Source organism: Hyperolius riggenbachi, chromosome 2, assembly GCF_040937935.1.
Source record: "Hyperolius riggenbachi isolate aHypRig1 chromosome 2, aHypRig1.pri, whole genome shotgun sequence".
NCBI lineage: Eukaryota > Metazoa > Chordata > Amphibia > Anura > Hyperoliidae > Hyperolius > Hyperolius riggenbachi.
In genome coordinates this window covers 320,916,355-320,937,819 of record NC_090647.1, presented here as the reverse complement: position 1 = coordinate 320,937,819, position 21,465 = coordinate 320,916,355, and the positions used below count along the sequence as shown (strand labels likewise).

General features: G+C 43.9%; 1 protein-coding gene across 3 annotated transcripts in view; it reads right to left on the bottom strand.

The window, feature by feature from the left end:
• Positions 1-21,465, bottom strand: part of LOC137546579 (uromodulin-like) — a 495,270-nt gene that overhangs the window by 158,308 nt on the left and 315,497 nt on the right. The window contains exon 5 of one of the 3 annotated variants that reach the window (XM_068269217.1): positions 12,769-12,919. The exons of the other annotated variants lie outside the window; for them this stretch is intronic. Coding sequence (XP_068125318.1) covers positions 12,807-12,919 — 113 coding nt within the window. The 3' untranslated portion in view covers positions 12,769-12,806. Of the gene's footprint in view, positions 1-12,768; positions 12,920-21,465 lie in introns of those variants that run through there. 3 annotated transcript variants of the gene reach the window in all.

Sequence of the window (21,465 nt, the reverse complement as noted above, 5' to 3'; positions counted from 1 at the left end):
TTCACATTTTTTTCTACAATTACATTTGCATGTGCAAACCAGCACCATGATAGTATATAAGGTAGTCTGCATTATATTGCCTGCCAGGCTGCCACCGTGCTGTCGTAATTTAAAAAAAATATATATATTTGAATTTATTTTTTTTATAAATAACATTGACATTTTTTAAATAACTTTGTATTTGTGTTGTTTTTATTAATACATTTTTTCATACATAACTTGAAAAATATTTTTTTATAAATACATTTGGCAAATATACTTTAAGGAAAAAAAAATAGGTTGTAGACTGAGCCTGTCTGCTTCAGTTGAGCGTGCATGCAGCACCCACACATCTAAGGGCCTTATAGACCGCTTACACTCAATCTTGCGTGGCTGCTTGGTTGTGTAACTAGCTGGCGTGGATGAGTTCACAAATAGGCTTAAAACAAATAAAAAAATAGGCTGTACACTAAGGATGTCAGTTTGTTTTCATCATATAGCTCCATTATTAACTTCCCATCCTGGCATCTGCTACACGCCATGTTGGTCCGTTCAGTTGAGTGCACATGCAGCACCACACACACCAAAGGGCCTTACAGACCTGTTAACACTCAATCTTGGTAAACGCAGCGTTAAGAGTGGCAGTTTGAACACAGGCACTAGATCCAAGGACACCATGGTGGTGTATCAGGTAGTTTGCATTTTATTGCCTGTCAGGCAGGCTGCCACTGTGCTGTAATTTTCTTATTATAATTTACCAAAAAAGATTTGAAATTTAAATAACATTGTAATTCGTTTTTTGTTTTAAATAACTTTGTATTTGTGTTTTTATTATTACATTTTTCATAAATAACTTGAAAAATATTTATTTAAAAATAAATTTGACAAATATGCTTTAACCACTTAAGGACCACGGTGTTAAACCCCCCAGTGACAGGCCATTTTTTACCAAATGGGCCTCTGCAGCTTTAAGGCCTCACTACAGGGCCGCACATGTCAGCACACAAGTGATTCCCCACCCCCTTTTCTCCCCACCAACAGAGCTATTTGTTGGTGGGGTCTGATCGCTCCCCTAGTGTTTTTTTTTGTAAATATTTATATTCTTTTTTTTTTTTAAATACATTTCATTATTTTTTTTTATTATTGTTCCCTTCCCCAGTCAGCCTATCACAGCGATTGGCTGTGATAGGCTTCAGCCTATCACTGCAGATGCTGTCCCCTGTACAGCACTGCCTTAGATCGCAGCGCTGTACACAGTTATTAGATGGCGGTTGTGCTGTCTAACGGTCTCCAAGTGGAGATCGTCGCTGGGAGACTGAAGGTGGAGCAGAGATGCACGCGCATCAGCTCGTGCGCTCTCCTGCAAGCCCCATAGGAAGCCATTCACACCAATTGGCGTGGAGTGGTTCTGGGGCTGCCGCCGTGTTCATGCCAATTGGCGTGGAGCGGTCGGCAAAAGGTTAAGAAAAAAAATAGGTTGTAGACTGAGCCTGTCTGCTTTTATTTGAGAGCGCATGTAGCACCCGCTCATCTATGGGCCTTATAGACCGGTTACACTGAATCTCATATGGCTGCTTGGTCACGTAACAAGTTGGCATGGAGGAGTTCACAAATAGGCTTAAAAAAAATTAGGCTGTACACTGAGCCTGTCAGTTTGTTTCCATAATATAGCTCCATTATTAATTTCCCATCCTGGCCTCTGCTATACGCTACGCTAGTCTGTTCAGTTGAGTGCACATGCAGCACCACACACACGAGGGCCTTACCGACCTGTTAGCCCTCAATCTCGGTAAATGTGGCATTTGGTCTGTCAGTGTAAAGCGAGCATAACCCTTACATTACCACTCTGGACATTTAAAAGCAGCCCTTTATTTCTCAAATGTAGGAATGTACTGTGATTTCTGCCCTTTAGGGATTAAAACCCAACTCTGCGTCAACTCCGTAATTTTTGGTGGGACTTTTGGCATGGATCCCCCTCCGGCATGCCCCTGTCCCGGTGTTAGACCCTTTGAAACAAGTTTTCCATCACTTATGAGGCCAGAAACAGTCTTTGTAGGTTTCAAAATTCGCCTGCCTATTGAAGTCTATGGCGGTTCGCACAACCCAAAATTTGATGTTCGCGACATCTCTGTTGATGAGGCAGGCTGTCTCTATGTGATATCAGCTTTTGCAATGACTACTGGGAATACCCATTTGGCTAATGTAATCAGTAAAACACGAAGTCAAAGTATTCTGAACAATTTTCTGGAGAAAGTGTCACGTGGCAGACAGCAAGAGAAATTCCCTCTAAAATTATGATGCACTTTCCTCTGTGTAGTTACATAGTGGCTTGAATGGAAATCCAGTCTAGTGTCTAGTAATTGAACTTGAATCAGTGTTGCTAGCAAATTTTCGCCAAAGTCATTTTTGCATGGAAAATCTTATTTTCGATTCGAGAAACTTTTCACAAAAAATAGAGTTTTTTTGTGTTTTTGCAAATAACACAAACAAAGTTTTTTCTACAGCGAAAACATAAAACATCTATATTTTTGCAGTGAAAAGCATGAAAACACGGAAAACAATATTTTTACTGCGACTATTTTTGTGTGAAAAAAGTGATATTTTTTACCGCAAAAATTCATGAAAATGCAAAAAACACGAGAAATAATTAAACTTATTTTCGATAGAATTCAAAAATCGAATTTAACATTATTTTTTGCGGAAATTAATGCAAAACAAAATATTAGCACTTTCACTCATCACTGCTTGAAATCAATATTGTGGACAGTAAATGGTGACATTATTAGTCTTTTCTTTTTATTTAGTCTCTCTTACCACGTCATTGCATACCTCTCTCACAGGCCTTAGGTTATAAAAGTGTTTTCATAAGTAGGGCACTCCACCCATGTCACAGCTAAGTCACAGAAAACTCAAATAATCTCTTGAAATATTTCTTAAACATACTGTATGGGTATAATTGTTGAATTAATCTGTTAAAGCACATTTTACTGGCAGTATCAACCAGATTGACAGGTGACACTTGAGAGATCTTCACTAAAAATAAACATTTCAAATACATTTTTGATTGCATTTCGTTAAAATAATGTACTTGATCAAGGGATTTCATAGTTATGGACATCTTTCTAAAAATGTGATGGACAGATGTCTTTTTTCAACCACATTAAGTAATAACAATAAGGTAGGCCTGATTCACTAAGCTTAAAGTCAACCTGAGGTGGCCTAGGTAGAAGAAAGCCTCTGGATAGTCCAGAGGCTTCCCATCTCCTCCTTACCCTTACCTACACTGACCAGACGTCCCATTTTACCTGGGACACGTCCCAGGTTCAGGGTCCCCTGTCCCAGGCCGCAATGTGTCCCAGGTTATGTCCCACTTTTGGCCGCTGAGTGTCCCAGCCGTGAGACTCTGTGGCCGCATAAGGTAATGTTTGCCTCATTTACCGTTTGCGGAGTCGGAGTAATCGTTTTCTAATGCATTTCATGTGTCAGAGGTAACGGTTATTGCAGTTCCTGTGTCAGAGGTAACAGTTGCTGCAGTTATTTGATGGTCATAGAGACTGCATTTTCTACTTTGGGGTTATTGTTGCAGCATTTGGCATGTTGTGGGCTCATGGTTATTAAATGGTATGCTAATACTGTAGCATCAGCAGCTTCTGCAGATTACATGCACAGTCTAATCCCACCATAGTCATAGTCTAATGTCCTACGATATTATTATGTATTTATATAGCACTGGCATCTAAGGCAGCACTTGACAGAGAATGTAGCCATGTCCTTGGTGGAGCTTACAATCCAATCCCGGCCATAGTCAAAGTGTAATGTCCCACCATATCATTATTATGTATTTATGTAGCACTTGCATCTTCTGCAGCACTTTACAGACTAAATAGTCATGTCATGTCATGTCATGGACTGTCATCCATGATGCAAATCTCCCATTTCACCACATCATTGTGGGAACACTGCTTTTACTCATGTGTCTGGGGAACATTGCCTAATTACCTTTAGGGTCACATTGCCTATCTGGCCCACTGCCTCAGAGTTACATTACAGTTCACTCCATCCACACTCCATCCACACTTTCCTACTGTGATCATGGACACGCCCATTTTTTGGTGCAGCGTACTACCCCCCCCCCACACACACACACACACACACACACCACCTCTGTCCCAGGTTGAGCCAAGAAAAATCTGCCGTACTACCACCTCCCCCCCCCCCCCACACACACACGCCACCTCTGTCCCAGGTTGAGCCAAGAAAAATCTGCCGTACTACCACCTCCCCCCCCCCCCCCCACACACACACGCCACCTCTGTCCCAGGTTGAGCCAAGAAAAATCTGGTCACTGTATGCCTTACCGCTGCCATGTACAGACCTCAACATAGAGAGCTTGTTGGATATGCTCTCTTGGCCCTGCCTCCCCCATGCACAAACACAGCTGTACTGCACCTGTATGAGTACAACTGTGCCTGCACAGTAAATAAAAGCCACTTGTCCATGGCTGCACACTACCAGAGACTCCCAGGCAGCAGCGGTAGTCTTGAGAAGGATGTGAGGTCTTCCTCTGCTTAGGTAGGTATTTACATTTTTTTAACCATCTCTTTAAGAATAGTATATTTTAATACTTTAACTACTGCTGTGACCACCAGATGGTAGACAATCACCTCCTGTCCAGGTAGTGATGCAGCCTTGAAGTGCAGGAAACCATGCATTCCTGTGGTCATCTGTTGAGAATAAAAAGATCAGTTCATTCTTTCCCCACCTACAGTATGTTTTGGGTGTTGCTATATGTTAGTATACCTCCCTTGGTGGATTTTTGCCTAATTTATCATATCTGTGTAACTTAAGGTATGAAGTACAATGTAATAATATTTTTGTATAAAAACAGTTGAACCTAATGCATAAATAAGCATGTGAGCATTAAATTGATTTTAGCATATTGCATATTGTTTAAGGCCGGTTTACACCTGATTTTTGCGTTGCGGTGCAATGCCATGCTCCTGCTGCATCCTACCACAGTGCAAAAAATGACAAACATATGACCCTGCGGCAGAGTGTGCCGACAGGGTCATATGCATAGTGCTCAGTGACGTACTTCCTGCTAGACAGGAAATACATCTACAGGATTCCCATCTATCTGTGCATGTGCACTGTGACGCATCCCGCTCTGTCGTTCACACTTACTGCTTTACCCATTGACTTCCATTACCCTAAGCACCGTGTGTTAAGCGCAGTGCTTGGGGTAACGCGCTGCAGGCTGTGCGTCAGGATTGCAGAGAGATGATCACTTGCGGTGCAACGGGATGCAAAGACTGAATGTAAAAGGCCCCATTGACTTGCATTGTCGTAGCATCACCAAGGGGTAAAACAGGGTAATGCAATGCACACTTGCAATGCAAGTTTTTAAAGGGGCCTGAATGTCTAAATGGTATTTACATTTTAACAATTCATTGTTTATGTAAATGATTGATCTATCTCCTAGACAATATTCAATGACTTAAATAGCTCCTTTAAGTCAACTTCTGACACTTCTCTTTTTCTGCTATACATATACTGTAACTGTAAAGAAGTCTATAACAGACACATATGTGAGTTATAACCCTATGAATATGATGACGACATGAAAATGATTCCTCCCTTGGGTCATGTGAAATAGACAATTTGCATATCCTTTGGAGACTTATTCTGAGAAACAATATAATTTCTGTATTTAACCTCTCAATTTATTAGTGGTTCCTGCAAAAAAAAAAAATTAATTAAATTATATCTAATGTGCAGCTTGAATTTTCTTTTTGGGGAGAAATAATTATACACAAAGTTGTGCATCCCAAAAATATTTTGAAGTCTTTTTTATTAAAACTATTGTCACACAGATGCATCACTGTTCAGTTTTAAGTGAAATAAAAATACCCTGCTGTGTACCACTGAGTGGACTAGTATACTTAATAATACGGCTTTAGCACCTTAAACTCTTATTCGTTTTACTTAGTAGTTATTTCTATATACCCCAAACCTTGACATATACCTCTAACTCTTTTTATTTCTAAACTATACAGTCCTTCCAGGTATATTGTTTACTAACCACAAAACCCTTTTTGAGCATACCCACTTCCGTGTTGGCTAATGGAGGAAGACTATAAATAACCATAACCCTCACGGGAAACTATGATAACTACATACCCTCTCCTCCGTTTTTTTTTTCCTTCTTCTCCTTTTCTAACCCCCCCCTCCACCCTGACTATAGTCGTTGGGATTCCCCCAACCATTTTCAGTTCTCATTTAGCCAGCAGGGCAGTCGGTCTACACATGCTCTCCCTATGTACCGGTTAGGGCTTACCTCCATCTGGTACTTTGCTCTTTCTGAGCTTATCTTACTATTGACCTATCTTAGGTCAATCCTCCTAATACTTGTTCTTACTCTTCTCACTCTCTTTTTTCCTCCTTTCTGCTTCTCTCTTTCCTGGGACTTCCGCCTCATGGTCTCCCACTTCTGGTTCAATTTTCATACAGATCCTCCATGACCTCTGACACTTTTAAAAATTTTTCGCACAACGTCCAGGGTTTTGGCTCCCCCAATAAACGCCCCAAAGCATTTTCATACTACAAAGCATGTCAGGCGGATGTAGTCTGCTTACAGGAAACCAGATTAGACCAATCCTCTTGCCCCAGGTACTTAAACCGCCACTTTCCCGTTGCTCATTTTGCCTGTGCCCGCACTAAAGTTCGAGGCGTTGTCATTGCATTCCGGAAAAATTTCCCGTTCATTTGCACAAAACAAATTGCTGATCCTACGGGCCGATACCTTATTTTAACTGATTCCATATACGACAGGGAAATTACCCTTGCCTCTTACTACGCACCTAACGCACACCAGTCCAACTTCTATTCTCACTTCCTCCAAGTCCTAACACAACACGGAACTGGCCAAATAATAATTGCAGGCGACACTAATGTTACCCTCAACCCTAGAATAGATAGACAGAGATCTACTAACCTTAGCCCCTCTCCCGAACCCACTGACCTCCAAGGTATCAAAATCAAAGCAATGCTCGATAAATATGGCTATGTAGACATTTGGAGAGAACTTCATCCTACCACTAAGGATTTTACTTTTTACTCAAATGCCCATGACAGTTTTAGTCGCATTGATCATATATTTACCCAACAGAAATATCTACACCTTGCTCCAGCTGCCAAAATTCACTTCACCACCTGGTCTGACCATTCCCCAATCTCAATCTGTTGTCGCTCCCGCTTAAAAGAGAGTTCCATTGGTGTTTAAATGATTCTATGCTTTCTAGAGAGGAAAATACTCAACCAATAAAAAGACAAAGTTACGGAGTACTTTGCCGATAACACAGGCTCCGTATCCTCTTCATTGACCTTGTGGGAAGCTCATAAAGCTACCATTCGGGGCTTCCTGATCGGCTTGGCTAGCTCACTTAAACGCCAACGTATCCTAAAGATTACAGATTTAACTAACAAATCTGAGGCGGCTGAACACACTTGGAAACAGCACACTACCCGGATTAATAGAATTATCAAAGACAAACTCCGCACAGAATTAGACATGCTCCTAATGGATAAAGTAGAACGGCAACTGCGCTGAAGGAGGCAATTATATTACTACAACGCCAATAAGCCCTTGGCCCTTTTAGCTAAATGTCTAAACAATAAGTCCCTTCACCCTACCAACCTGAAAGTGTGCAATGCTTCTGGCCAGGCAACCGCCAATCCCCGCAAAATAGTGGACATCTTTACCACATTCCTATTAGACTTATACACCAACACTACCTCTACTTCAGATAAAGCCATCCATGATTTTCTAGACCAAATAAGTCTGCCAAAACTCACCGAAGACACTGCTGCTAATCTTAGCGCACCTATCACCTCTCTGGAAGTCCTTTCCACCATAAAAACCCTCAAGGTCAATAAAACCCCAGGCCCAGATGGCTTCACAGCACAATACTACAAAAAATTAGCAACCTTTAGCTGATTGTTACAATGAACTACGTGAGGGTAAACCGCCTCCTGGTTCCTTGCTATCCACCCATATTTCCATGATCCCTAAAATTGAACAGTACTGCCATGTACCCCACCAATTTCGCCCCATTTCCCTCATTAATGTGGACCTCAAGCTGCTGGGGAAAAAATTAGCTTTACGTTTAAATAGAGTTCTGCCAGATCTCATCTATTGCGACCAGGTAGGTTTTGTTCCGGGCCGCCAAGCGGAAGACAATACTAGACGTGCAGTCCTCCTGTCCCACTACTTACATTCCCAAAAAATTCCAAGTGTAGCCTTATCCCTAGACATCTTTAAGGCCTTTGACACCCTCTCATGGAATTACCTCAAAAATACTTTAAGCAAATGGGGGCTAGATCCCTACTTTCTGAATTGGGTTGGGGGACTGTACTCCACTCCTACAGCTTCGGTGAGATTTTCAGGTCACACCTCACAAACTTTCCCTATAAAGAGAGGTACTCGCCAGGGCTGCCCCCTCTCCCCTTTACTCTTCATTTTAGCTCTAGAGCCATTCGCCTGTTTTCTACGAGAAAACATTGATATCAAAGGGGTAGAGAGAGCCGGTCTGGCTCACAAATTACTCATGTTTGCGGACGACACCCTCTTGTTTCTCACACAACCTCACATTTCCATCCCAAATGCCCTCAAAGCCCTTGAACAATTTGCTCAGGTCTCTGGTTTAAAAATTAATATGGCAAAATCTAAAGCACTAGGTATCGCCCTTACGTCACATCTCACTACTCAACTTCGAGAGTTTTGCCCCTTTCAATGGGTTCAATCTATACCCTACCTTGGTATCACTTTAACCCCCAATTATGCCTCCCTCTTCGCGGCCAACTACCCGCCACTACTTAAATCCCTATCTACACTAACGGATAGATGGTCCACACTCCCGCTCTCTTGGCTAGGGAAAATTAATTCAATCAAGATGACATTCTTACCTAAGCTTCTCTATTATTTTCGGACTCTCCCTGTCAAAGTGCCCCCTCACTACCTACGCACTTTCCAACATAGAATACAATCTTTCATTTGGGGTCGTAAGCATCCTAGAGTCAATAAGTCAACCCTTTTCACTCATAAACTACACCGTGGCTTGGGAGTTCCCCAGATTAGCTCTTATTACCGAGCAGCAACTATTACTCAATTAACACGGGTGTTTCAAACTCGTGACACTCCTCTCTGGGTGTTTCTCGAGATCCCAGATAGTGCCCCTATGCTCCTGAGCACCCTCATTTGGGTACCTCAAAAGATGCGACCCTCCATCCTTAGCCCCCCATGCTTCATAGCCTCCAAGTTTGGGACTCAGTCCGATACTCTTCTCATCTTCTATCCCCCCACCTTCCCCTGCTACCTCTGGTTAACAACCCACTTTTTTCTCCCAGGGTATGATAATCCGGAAGCCTTTAGATGGTGGGTCGATAACGGCCTCACCAAAGTTATGCATTTTATTAACCCTAGAGGGGTGTACAGTTGGCCAGCCCTGCAAGAAACCTTTCAAGTCCCACAGAGAGAATATTTTCGATTCCTACAAATAAGGCACTGGGTACAGTCCCTCACCCAAAATAGGGAGCCCCCTTTTAAACCCACCCCATATGAGAATATATGCCTTCACCGCCCCAACTCCAAAGGGCTGATTTCCACAATTTACTCTCTTCTGACCCGTCCAGAACGCCCACTAACCCACGCACGCTTACATTACCAGATGGAAATCCGATCTGTCGGGCACGAGGGACCAAGAGGACTGGCTAAATATATGGAGCAGGATTTCCTACTGCTCATCGAATCTACACACCATAGAGGCGGCATATAAGGTTATGACTCGCTGGTATCTTGTTGCAAGAATAGCTAAGGTGTTTCCCTCTGCCAGTCCTTTCTGCTTTCGTGGTTGTAGGTCACACGGAGATATGCTACATACTTGGTGGACCTGTCCCAGGCTCACTAAATTCTGGTGCCAAGTTTACAGGCTACTTTCATCCCTCTTCCATGTAACCATCCCCAAAAACCCTTGGCAAGCTCTCTTGCACGAAAAAATAGAACTGCTAACTTTATCCCAGAACAAACTAGCTTCGTTTGTTTTCTCGGCAGCCACAATGACAATTGCTAGCAACTGGAAAAAACCTTCTGTTAACATTAGTGAGGTGAAATCTAGAATCAACTCTTTCATGATCAATGAGAAGTTGACCAGTATTTTGAGGGACACTCATAAAAAATTTGAGAAGATTTGGGACCCCTGGATTCAATTAGAACACCCCCCTCATGGAGAGTTCCTTGATCAGGAGGCTATGAGACGGGACGGCCCTCTTTTTCTTTCTCTATCTTCTTCTCCTTTTCTTTTTCCTTCTTTCTCCCATTCTCTTTCTTCTGATTCTTTCTCTTCCACTTAAACTCTCCAGTTGAGCTTATCATAGCGACCTCTCAGTTGCCCGTCTATTGCTGGACGACGGGCGCTGGGGATCACAGCTTTCCCCAGCCCTTGGCTGGGATTACCCCCCCCCCCCCATTCATATACTTGTCCCAGATGGTTGGACATGGTCCTCTGGGTCACATTTCTATAAAGTTTTGTAATATGCATTACCCCCTTGTTTACATTGTGATTATGTTATCATTCCTCTTATTGCATGATATTTAACCAATGTTACGTTTATCACCCCTTTTATTGTATGACATCTGATCAATGTTACGTTGACTGTTACGATACTACTTGGCCATATTGTTAGCCTAATGTATCTTTTAAAAATGGAAAATGTAATAAAAATTTTGGGAAAAAAAAAATACCCTGCTGTGCTAACTAGCCAGATTCTGATCATCGTGTTAATTCTCAACACCCATCCAGAGTACAATGTCCACCAATTAATGGAAGCGCAACAGTTCAGAATCAGTTTATTCGCCAGGCACGACAAGGTCATGCTCGGAATTGGGTTTGGCACAAGCAATTAACAGAGTAGAGATAAAAAGTGTAGATAACAGAGTATAGATAAACAGGGCATAAAATGCAGAAGGGCATCAATACAAAAAACAAAGAACAAAAAACAAAGCATGATACAAGCAAGCAAAAGCAAAAAGCAAAATAAAGGGTGGCAAGGTGCAGTTCAGAATGCAGTGGTGGAGGGGATGGAATGACCTACAGGGAGTTTAGGAGGGTGACAGCTGAGGGAAAGAAAGAGTTCCTGTGCCTTGAGGCACAGGATGGTCATTGTTAAAATGTAAGTTCAAAGAAAGTCTGCTGGGGACTGTCCTTGCTTCCTTGCAAACCAAACTTCTCATTCCAGGTTTGCCAATTATACCTAAGGGCTGGTGCACACCGAGCGGGTTTTCTTGCGTTTTTACAGCTGATTGCGGCTGTGGATACGCTAGGGTAAGTATTTCAATGGGCTGGTGCACACCAGAGCGGGAGGCGTTTTGCTGAAACGCATACTCCCGGCCTGTAGCATTTTTTGGATTTCGGAGGCGTTTCTGTCTCCAATGTAAAGTATAGGAAAAACACAAACCGCTCTAAAAAACGCCAGTTCAGAGCGGTTTTGCAGGCGGTTTTGTTACAGAAGCTGTTCAGTAACAGCTTTACTGTAACAATATATGAAATCTACTACACAAAAAACACTACCCAAAACCGCAAAACGCTAGGTGAAACGCTTCATAAAAATAAGAAAAAGCGTTTCAAAAACCGCTAGCGGTTTGCGGATCTGCTAGCGGTTTTTGGTGTGCACCGGGCCTAAAACTACTAGACCTAAGCCCATTTCAAAACGGACTCTAGGTCTGTGTTGAAACCACGCCTCCCTCCCCCCCCCCTCTCCACTCCTCCCCTCCCTTTTCTTCCCTCTCATTCTCCTCTTGACCGCCGCACTGTCACCGCACCTGCATCCGCTGCGTGCACGTGCGGTGCATGCGCGCCTGCCGCGCACCCACCGCAAGCGCACACTGCCTGCAAGACGCCCGCGTGCATGCACACCACCCGCCCATCTTCCCTCAGCTCTCCTCAGTCTCTGAGTCCCTCCCTGCACATGTGCAGTAGCGCAAAACACGGGACACACACACACACAAACAGGAAGTGCAGGGATGGGACGCAGAGACAGTTAGGTTTTATTATAGAGGATAGGATAAGCTTCAGTAGTACATTAATGAGTTTACTTAGTTCCACAACCATTTCACCAGGGGTGGTGTGACAAATGTACTGGTCAGCATGGCTGTTAACAAGCATCGGCAAACAGCTGTTCCATCTATCATTGGGCACCCACCTTCCTCTCAACTTCCTCTCACCCCACTGTGCTGTGTCACTTGTCATGATTTTGTATGGATGCTCTGTTTCATGTGGAATAAAAGTTTGCAAAACACAGTGAATGCTGCAGAGTCACCTCCATTTCTTCTGATTGAATCAACACTTCTACATGTGTTTGTGGCTAAGCACGCATCTGGGCATTTGCTACTTATTTGTGCAATGAGAGTGTCCAACCACCTAGTTCTGCACTGTCTGTTATATCGGATGCCATGAGTGTGACAATGGAGCCAATGCTAGGCAGACCTGCTGCATCTGTCCACACTCCGTAGAAGTCAGTATGTAAGCGTTGTTGCACCGGCCATGTTTTGCTCCAGGATTTACTGAGACACCTGTGCTCAAGGCCGGATTTATACTTCTTGTGCCCCTAGGCCAGATATGATGTAGCTCCCCTTTCTTGTGCTGTAGCCCCCCCCACCCCCCATTTCATGTGCATCCCCTCTTCCATGTGTATCATCCATGTACTGCAGAACTTTTATTTAATGACCATCTCCCTTATGCATCATTTTCCCTTTTTCATGTGCTGATCCTCAATCATCTTCTGCCTTTTCTTTCATATGTAGCAATCCCTCTTTCATGACCAGCTGCCCAATTGGACTGCAGCCGCCCAAGGCCCGGACCTATGTGGCCTTTCCAGAAGTCCAGCCCTGCATACGGAAGACACATATAATGCCTGATGTAAACTTCTAAGTAAGCAGTTGTATAAGCACTTCAAGGAACACATTTGAAGGAAGCTGCAGGATTTGCTAACAGTACAAAAATACAAAAATTACGACTTATGACAACGCCACACATATACATGCACCACAACATCATAAGAACATATCAAGTTTATTTCACATTTCACTTCATCAAAAGCCAAGTCCTTATGAAGGGAATACCTTACATAGTTATTTGGGTTGAAAGAAGACATACGTCCATCGAGTTCAACCAGAGAACAAAGTACAACACCAGCTTGCTCCCTCACATATCCCTGTTGATCCAGAGGAAGGCAAAAAACCCTTAAAAGGCATGGTCCATTTTGCTCCAAAAGGGAAAAGATTCCTTCCTGACTCCAGATGGCAATCAGATAAAATCCCTGGATCAACATCACTGGGCATTACCTAATAATTGTAGCCATGGATGTCTTTCAAAGCAAGGAAAGCATCTAAGCCCCCTTTAAATGCAGGTATAGATTTTGCCATAACTACTTCCTGTGGCAATGCATTCCACATCTTAATCACTCTTACTGTAAAGAACCCTTTCATAAATAAATGTCTTTTGCGCAAATCATGTCCTCTAGTCCTTTGAGAAGGCCTAGGGACAAAAAGCTCATCTGCCAAGCTTTTATATTGCCCTCTGATATTATTTATACATGTTAATTAGATCCTCTCTAAGGCGTCTTTACTCTAGACTAAATAAACCCAGTTTATCTAACCTTTCTTGGTAAGTGAGACCTTCCATCCCATGTATCAATTTTGTTGCTCGTCTCTGCACCTGCTCTAAAACTGCAATATGTTTCCTGTAATGTGGTGTCCAGAACTGAATCCATATTCCAGATGTGGCCCTACTAGAGAGTTAAATAGGGGCAATATTATGCTAGCATCTCAAGTTTTTATTTCCCCTTTAATGCATCCCAAAATTTTATTAGTTTTAGCTGCAGCGGCTTGGCATTGAATACGATCATTTAACTTGTTGTCGATGAGTACTCCTAAGTCCTTCTCCAAGTTTGATGTCCCCAACTGTATCCCATTTATTTTGTATGTTGCTAGACCATTGGTACGACCAAAATGCATGACATTACATTTTTCAACATTGAATTTAATCTGCCATTTTTGTGCCCATGTAGCCATCTGTAAGGAACATGGAGGAAGCAGCTGCGGGTAGTCTGGCGTCCTCCGCAGCTGCCTCCATTCCTCTGCCCAGTGTGTCTGTAGGGAACATGGAGGAAGCAGCTGCGGGTAGTCTGGCGTCCTCCGCAGCTGCCTCCATTCCGCTGCCCAGTGTGTCACCCTTGCCTCCGGCGTCTAGCACGCCGAGGACGGGTTTGTCAGCTGCCCATAGGGTTGTTGTGACGCGTGCGCACGCGCACCGTCACGGCCTTTATGCGTCGAGGAGGCGGCTCAGCTGACCTACGGGTCGGCTGACGTCACGCCATGCGCCCGCCGCCGCTGATTGGCCGGACGCAGGGGGCGTGCTGCGAGGTCTCCTCGGGCTCTTAAGCCTAGAGGATTCAGTCCTTCTTTGTCTGCTGTTGCGAATGCTACGTATTAGCACTCAGACCTTAGTTAGATCCGGTGTGCTTTGATCCGGGAGGAAACCGGGGATTTCACACAGACTAGGATTTATTATTGTTATTGATATATTGCTTGATATCTTGTGTATGACTCTGGCTCTCTTCTGACTTCCCTTTCGCTTAACATCTCTGTACTTTAGCCAGATCTGCAGATCACCTTATAATCAGGTATATACCTAATAATCAGATTCTGCCTCTTGCTGACACAGATCGTTACACCATCCTATCCAGATCCTGTTGCAATATGTCCCTATCTTCCTGAGAGTTGATTTTTCTGCACAATTTTGTATAATCTGCAAGAAAAGCAACATTGCTTTCTACTGTATCTACTAGGTAATTAATAAATAAATTGAAGACCCCTGTGGGACCCCACTGCTAACAGACACCCATTTTGAGTATGATCCATTGACCACTACTCTTTGTTTTCTGTCCATTAGCCAGTTCCCTATCCATGCACACAGACTCTTCCCCAGTCCTTGCACCCTCAACTTTTGCACCAGACTTTTGTGGGGAACAGTGTCAAAGGCCTTTGCAAAGTCCAAGTATATCACATCTACAGCATTCCCAATATCCACATTAGCGTTCACTACCCTCATAAAAGCTGAGAATGTTAGTCAATCAGGACCTGTCTTTAGTAAACCCATGCTGATGCTGATAAATAAGATTATTTCCTACCATTAAGTCATGTATAGTATCTCGTAGTAACCCCTCAAATAGTTTGCATACACTTGATGTTAAGCTTACAGGTCTATAATTTCCTGGATCTGATTTTTTGCCCTTAAATAATGGGAAAACGTGGGCTGTATGCCAATACACTGGGACTCTGCCAGTTGAAAGAGAGTCACAAAAGATAAGTTAAAGGGGTTTATCTATAAGGGACCCGAGGATGCATGCCATTTAATTTATTTAGTCTTGGCTTCACTTCTTCCTGCGTTAATTATTTAATATTACAATTGGAAGATTGAGACTCTTCTGCATCTGTAATTTGCAACAGTGATGTTTCCCTTGTGAAGACAGAAGCAAAGGAAGCATTTAATAACTCTGCCTTACCTTGGTCATCCACCATTGAGTTCCCACCCTCATCCTTTAGGAGTCCAATACAGTCAACCTTTCTTTTTTTAGAGTTGATGTACTTGTAAAACTTTTTTGGGTTAGATTTGATACCCCTAGCGATTTGATTTTCAGCTTTAATCCTTGCCAGCCTAATTTCTTTTTTACAACTTTTATTGCACTCCTTATAATTGCTTAATGCAGCCTCGGTCCCCTCTTGTTTTAGGACCTTATAGGCATTCTTTTTCGACTTCATTTTATCTCTAACCTTTCTATTCATCCATAGAGGCCTTTTTTTTATTCCTAGACGTTTTGTTTCCATATGGGATATACATACTACAATATTGATTGAAAATATGTTTAAAAGCTTGCCATTTCCCTTCAGTGTCCTCCCCTTGTAATACATTATCCCAGTTCACCAAACTTAGTGCCTGCCTGAGTTGATTGAACGTTGCTTTTCTAAAATTCATAGTTTTAGTGGTCCCGCTGCCCCGAGGCCTACCAGTCACCAGATCAAACGTTATCATGTTGTGATCACTATTTCCCATATGTTCTTGAACCTGCATATTTGATACATTATCTGGTCTATTTGAAATTATCAAATCCAATAACACATTCCCCCTAGTTGGTTCCGTTACCATTTGAGTCAGGTAACTGTCCTGTAGTGACGCCAGAAATCTACTGCTTTTACCAGAATGGGTAGACTCAATACTCTAGTCAATGTCTGGAAATTTGAAGTCACCCATAATTATGACCTAATTTGTACTTGCAGCTTTTTCAATCTGCTGTAGTAATTGCAGTTCTTCAGTAGAGTTGGGCCGAACGGTTCGCCTGCAAACGGTTCCATGTGAACTTCAGTGGTTCGCGTTCGCGTCCCGCAGGCGAAATTTTGCGGAAGTTCGGTTCGCCCCATAATGCACCATGAGGGTCAACTTTGACCCTCTACATCACAGTCAGCAGGCCCAGTGTAGCAAATTAGGCTACACTAGCCCCTGGAGCCACTCCCCCCCAATAAAAGGCAGGCAGCGGCGGCCATTAGGCTCACTCATGTGCCTGCGTTAGTGAGAGTAGGGCGAGCTGCTGCAGACTGTCTCTCATAGGGAAAGATTAGTTAGGCTTAGCTTGTTCCTGGCTGCATACCTGTTCTGTTGCATACCTGTACTGTGAACCCACCACTGCATACCTGTTCAGTGAACCCACCACTGCATCCCTGTTCAGTGAACCCACCACTGCATACCTGTTCAGTGAACCTGCCACTGCATACCTGTTCTGTGAACCCACCACTGCATACCTGTACTGTGAACCCACCACTGCATACCTGTTCAGTGAACCCACCACTGCATACCTGTTCAGTGAACCCACCACTGCATACCTGTTCAGTGAACCTGCCACTGCATACCTGTTCTGTGAACCCACCACTGCATACCTGTACTGTGAACCCACCACTGCATACCTGTTTAGTGAACCTGCCACTGCATACCTGTTCTGTGAACCCACCACTGCATACCTGTTCTGTGAACCCACCACTGCATACCTGTTCAGTGAACCCACCACTGCATACCTGTTCAGTGAACCCACCACTGCATACCTGTTCAGTGAACCTGCCACTGCATACCTGTACTGTTCAGTGAACACGCCACTGCATACCTGTTCTGTTCAGTGAACCCGCCACTGTATTCCTGTCCAGTGAACCCGCCACTGCATACCTGTTGTGTTCAGTGAACCCGCCACTGTATACCTGTTCAGTGAACCTGCCACTGCATACCTGTTCTGTGAACCCGCCACTGTATACCTGTTCTGTTCAGTGAACCCGCCACTGCATACCTGTTCTGTTCAGTGAACCCGCCACTGCATACCTGTTCTGTTCAGTGAACCCGCCACTGCATACCTGTTCTCGCCATGGTGCGCACCAGTCCAGCACGGCCGTCACTACACAAACAGCTGTTTGCGGTGCGTTACACGGTGAGTTTGGTGTGTCAGTGTGAAGCAGTACCTTAATTACACTACCTGATTGATGTATACACATGCAAGATGTTTTAAAGCACTTTAGGCCTGTCATTTAGCATTCAATGTGATTTCTGCCCTTAAAACGCTGCTTTGCGTCAAATCCAGATTTTTCCCGGGGACTTTTGGCATGTATCCCACTCCTCCACCTGGGGGTCCAGGTGTTAGACCCCTTGAAACATCTTTTCCATCACTTTTGTGGCCAGCATAATTTTTTTTTCAAAGTTCGCATCCCCATTGAAGTCTATTGCGGTTCGCGAACTTTTACGCGAACCGAACCTTACGCGCAAGTTCGCGAACCCGGTTCGCGAACCTAAAATCGGAGGTTCGGCCCCACTCTATTCTTCCGTTTCATGAATATGTGGTGGCCTGTAGCATACCCCAAAAAGCAATTGGCAACCTTTATTTCCACCATGAATATTTACCCAAACAGACTCCACATCTTCGCAATCTTCATCCATCTCATCGTTTAGGACAGCTGTAAAAGAGTTCTTAACAAAGAGACAAACCCCTCCACCTTTTTTCCCTGTTCTATCCTTCCTAAACACATCGTATCCCTCTAAATTCGCTATCTAGTCGTGGCTTTCATCCATCCATGTCTCGGTTATTCCCACAATGTCATAGCCTTTGTCAATCAGAATGAACTCTAGTTCGTCCATTTTATTTGCAAGGCTCCTAGCATTGGTTACCACGCACTTTATATTTTTACCACCACATTTTCCAATTTTGGTTACATGAAATGGGCTACTTGAAGTTTTACCAACCTGCTTACTCTTTACACTGTCCCCACCCTCCTCTCCACCCCCCATAATGTTAGGCTCCCACTGTCTTTTTACCTTATCTTGACTACATATTGAGACTTTACCCTCCCGCCTCCCCCCAGATCCTAGTTTAAAATCTCCTCCAACCGTTTAGACATCTTCTCCCCCAGTGCAGCTGCACCCTCTCCAATAAAGTGAGCCTTAAGACAACTAAAAAAAATGAGTTGTACTCACCTGGGGCCTCACTCAGCCCCCTGCAGCTGTCCGGTATCCTCGCAGCCTCGCGCCGATCCGCCTGGACCCGACGGCGACCACTTACGGTTTCGCCGTCAGGACCCGACAGGCTGGGAACGCGAGTGATTCTTCGCGTTTCCAGCGACAATAGCTCCCTCTATGTTGCTATAGCAGCATAGATGGCTGCTATAGCAACATAGAGGGCGCTATTGTGGCTGGGAACGTGAAGAATCACTCACGTTCCCAGCCTGTCGGGTCCTGACGGCGAAACCGGAAGTGGTCGCCGTCGGGTCCAGGAGGATCGGAGCGAGGCTGCGAGGGCACCGGACAGCTGCAGGGGGCTGAGGGAAGCCCCAGGTGAGTACAACTCATTTTTTTTAGTTGGCTTAAGTGCCTCTTTAAGGTGCAGCCCATCCCTGCTGTAGAACCTGTAGCCGACTGAAAAGTCTGCCAGTTCTCCAGGAACCCAAACCCCTCCTTCCTACACCAATTTCTCAGTCACTTATTTAACTCCCCAAGCCCCCTCTGTTTCTCAGATGTAGCACGTGGCACTGGCAGTATTTCAGAAAACACCACCTTGGAGGTCCTTGCTTTAAGTTTATCTCCAAGTACTTGAAAATCATTTTTGAGGACCTTCCATCTCCCACTAACTTTGTCATTGGTGCCAATGTGTACCATGACAGCCGAGTCTTCCCCAGCCCCACCCAATAATCTGTCAATTCTTTATGCTACATGCCGAACCCGAGCACCCGGGAGACAACAGAATGTACGGCATTCTTCGACAGATTACCCTATCCGGGTGCCTAATAATTGAATCCCCTACCACCAGTATCTGTCTAGCCTTAACTGCACTCCTATTCCCTTTCTTGTTGCAGCGGTCTGCCCCTTGGTTGCTAAGGGACACATCCTGCTGCAGCGTTGCTACTCCAGAATCATCCTCCCCAATATTACGCAAACAAGCATACTTATTAGGGAGGGACAACTCGGGACTAGCCTCCCTGCCTCTTTTTCCCCTAACCCTTCTAACTGTGACCCAACTAGCGGCTACCTCTGCTTCATGCTCCGGCTGTGCTCCACCCACCTCATCTTCACCGGTTCCCTCCGGTGTCTGGATCGTGAGATCCAAGCTCTTCTCCATGTTGTGCATGCGTCTCAGTGTTGCAAGATGCTCATTTAGCTCTCTGACTTCAGCCTCTAATTGAGCAACACGCACACACCCAGAGCAACAGTAAACACCCTCAATCTTCTGATCAAGGCATGCATACATGTTGCAGGATGTACACTGTACAATTTGATGAAGAAAAACGTGCAATAAACTTGATATGTTCCTGTAAGTAGTATTGTTGTAAGCCTCTATTTTTATACTGTTACCAAAGTCTACATTTTTCTTTAAATTGTAAACAATGTATAAGATCAGAATTTGCTTCTTCAGGCCTCTTGCACATTGCAAGTGATTCCGATTCAGATTCCGCTTTTTAATCAGTTTTTACATCCGATTCAGATTCAGATTTGCAGTTTGCTCCCTGCACACTGCAAATCGGAATCTGAATCGGATGTAAAAACTGATTAAAAAGCGGAATCTGAATCGGAATCACTTGCAGTGTGCAAGAGGCCTCACAGTGGTTCCTGCGATCTGATTGTTATCTGATTCTGTTTCCTATGTGTATAATTTTGATGGCACAAATTTCCCTGCTGTTTCTCGGTAGAAATCCAAACAAGGACCGGCACCGCCACAGAGTATTATAGCTCATATACTTTAATCAAATATCAAGAGATAGCAACGCCAGACTGCTGTCTCGACCTATCACAGGCCTTTGTCAAGTTGCACAAAGTCATACAAATACCCAGTGCATAGAATCAACCTTATATACTTATAGGTACTGCCCATAAAACACCCAATCACCAATTTTATGGGCAGTACCTATAGGTATATAAGGTTGATTCTATGCACTGGGTGTTTGTATAACTTTGTGCAACTTGACAAAGGCCTGTGATAGGCCGAAACAGCAGTCTGTCGTTGCTATCTCTTGATGTTTGATTAAAGTATTTGAGCTATAATACTCTGTGGCGGTGCGGGTCCTTGTTTGGATTTCTACTATTGGGACCCCTTGGTACAGGGGTGGGACCTCGGCACTATTCTAATTTGCAGCTATTATCGGTGCTCCTGGGTCTTTCTACATACGCCTGCTGTTTCTCAGTAAGATTGTTTGTAAGTTGAATTTGTTGAGTCCTGTGTGTTAAATATAGTGAAACGTGGATAAATGATTTACTTTCAGACAACTCAGGATTTGGATATATAGTAAAAACTATGTTTTATGGTTGTTTTCAATGTGCCTTTTAGGTTTTTACACTACCTATAACTGAATATACAATACTGTAACATTTTACAACAAAAATATGTAATAAAAAACAACTTTGTAACTCTGAAACATCGTAACTTGAGTCATTTGCAAGTAGGGGACTGTCTGTACTATCAAATTTTGTAAAGCATTATATTGTGTCAGTATGATGCTAAACCATTGCAAATAACAAACAGCCTGCCATCCAGTATTAAAATCGGACACGGTACCAGCAGGGGCACTTTTAGGTATAGGCAGTACAGGCCATTGCCTGGAGTGCCATTGGTCCTGGGAGCCCCATGTTGTTGGATTAAGCCCCACCTCTGAGCGGAGCCCCACCCCCTGACTAAGCCCTACCCTGTGGGTGTTCTATTACTTGCTTCTGCTGCATCTGCTTAGCATAAGTTGCAGGCAGCTGCCACTGTGTCCCTTTGTACCTTGTGCATTATTTTCCCCCCTTTTGTGCTCCTTGTGCCTCCTTCAGTCCCTTGTGCCATGTCTGACCCCCTGTTTGTCCTTCTGTCTTCCTT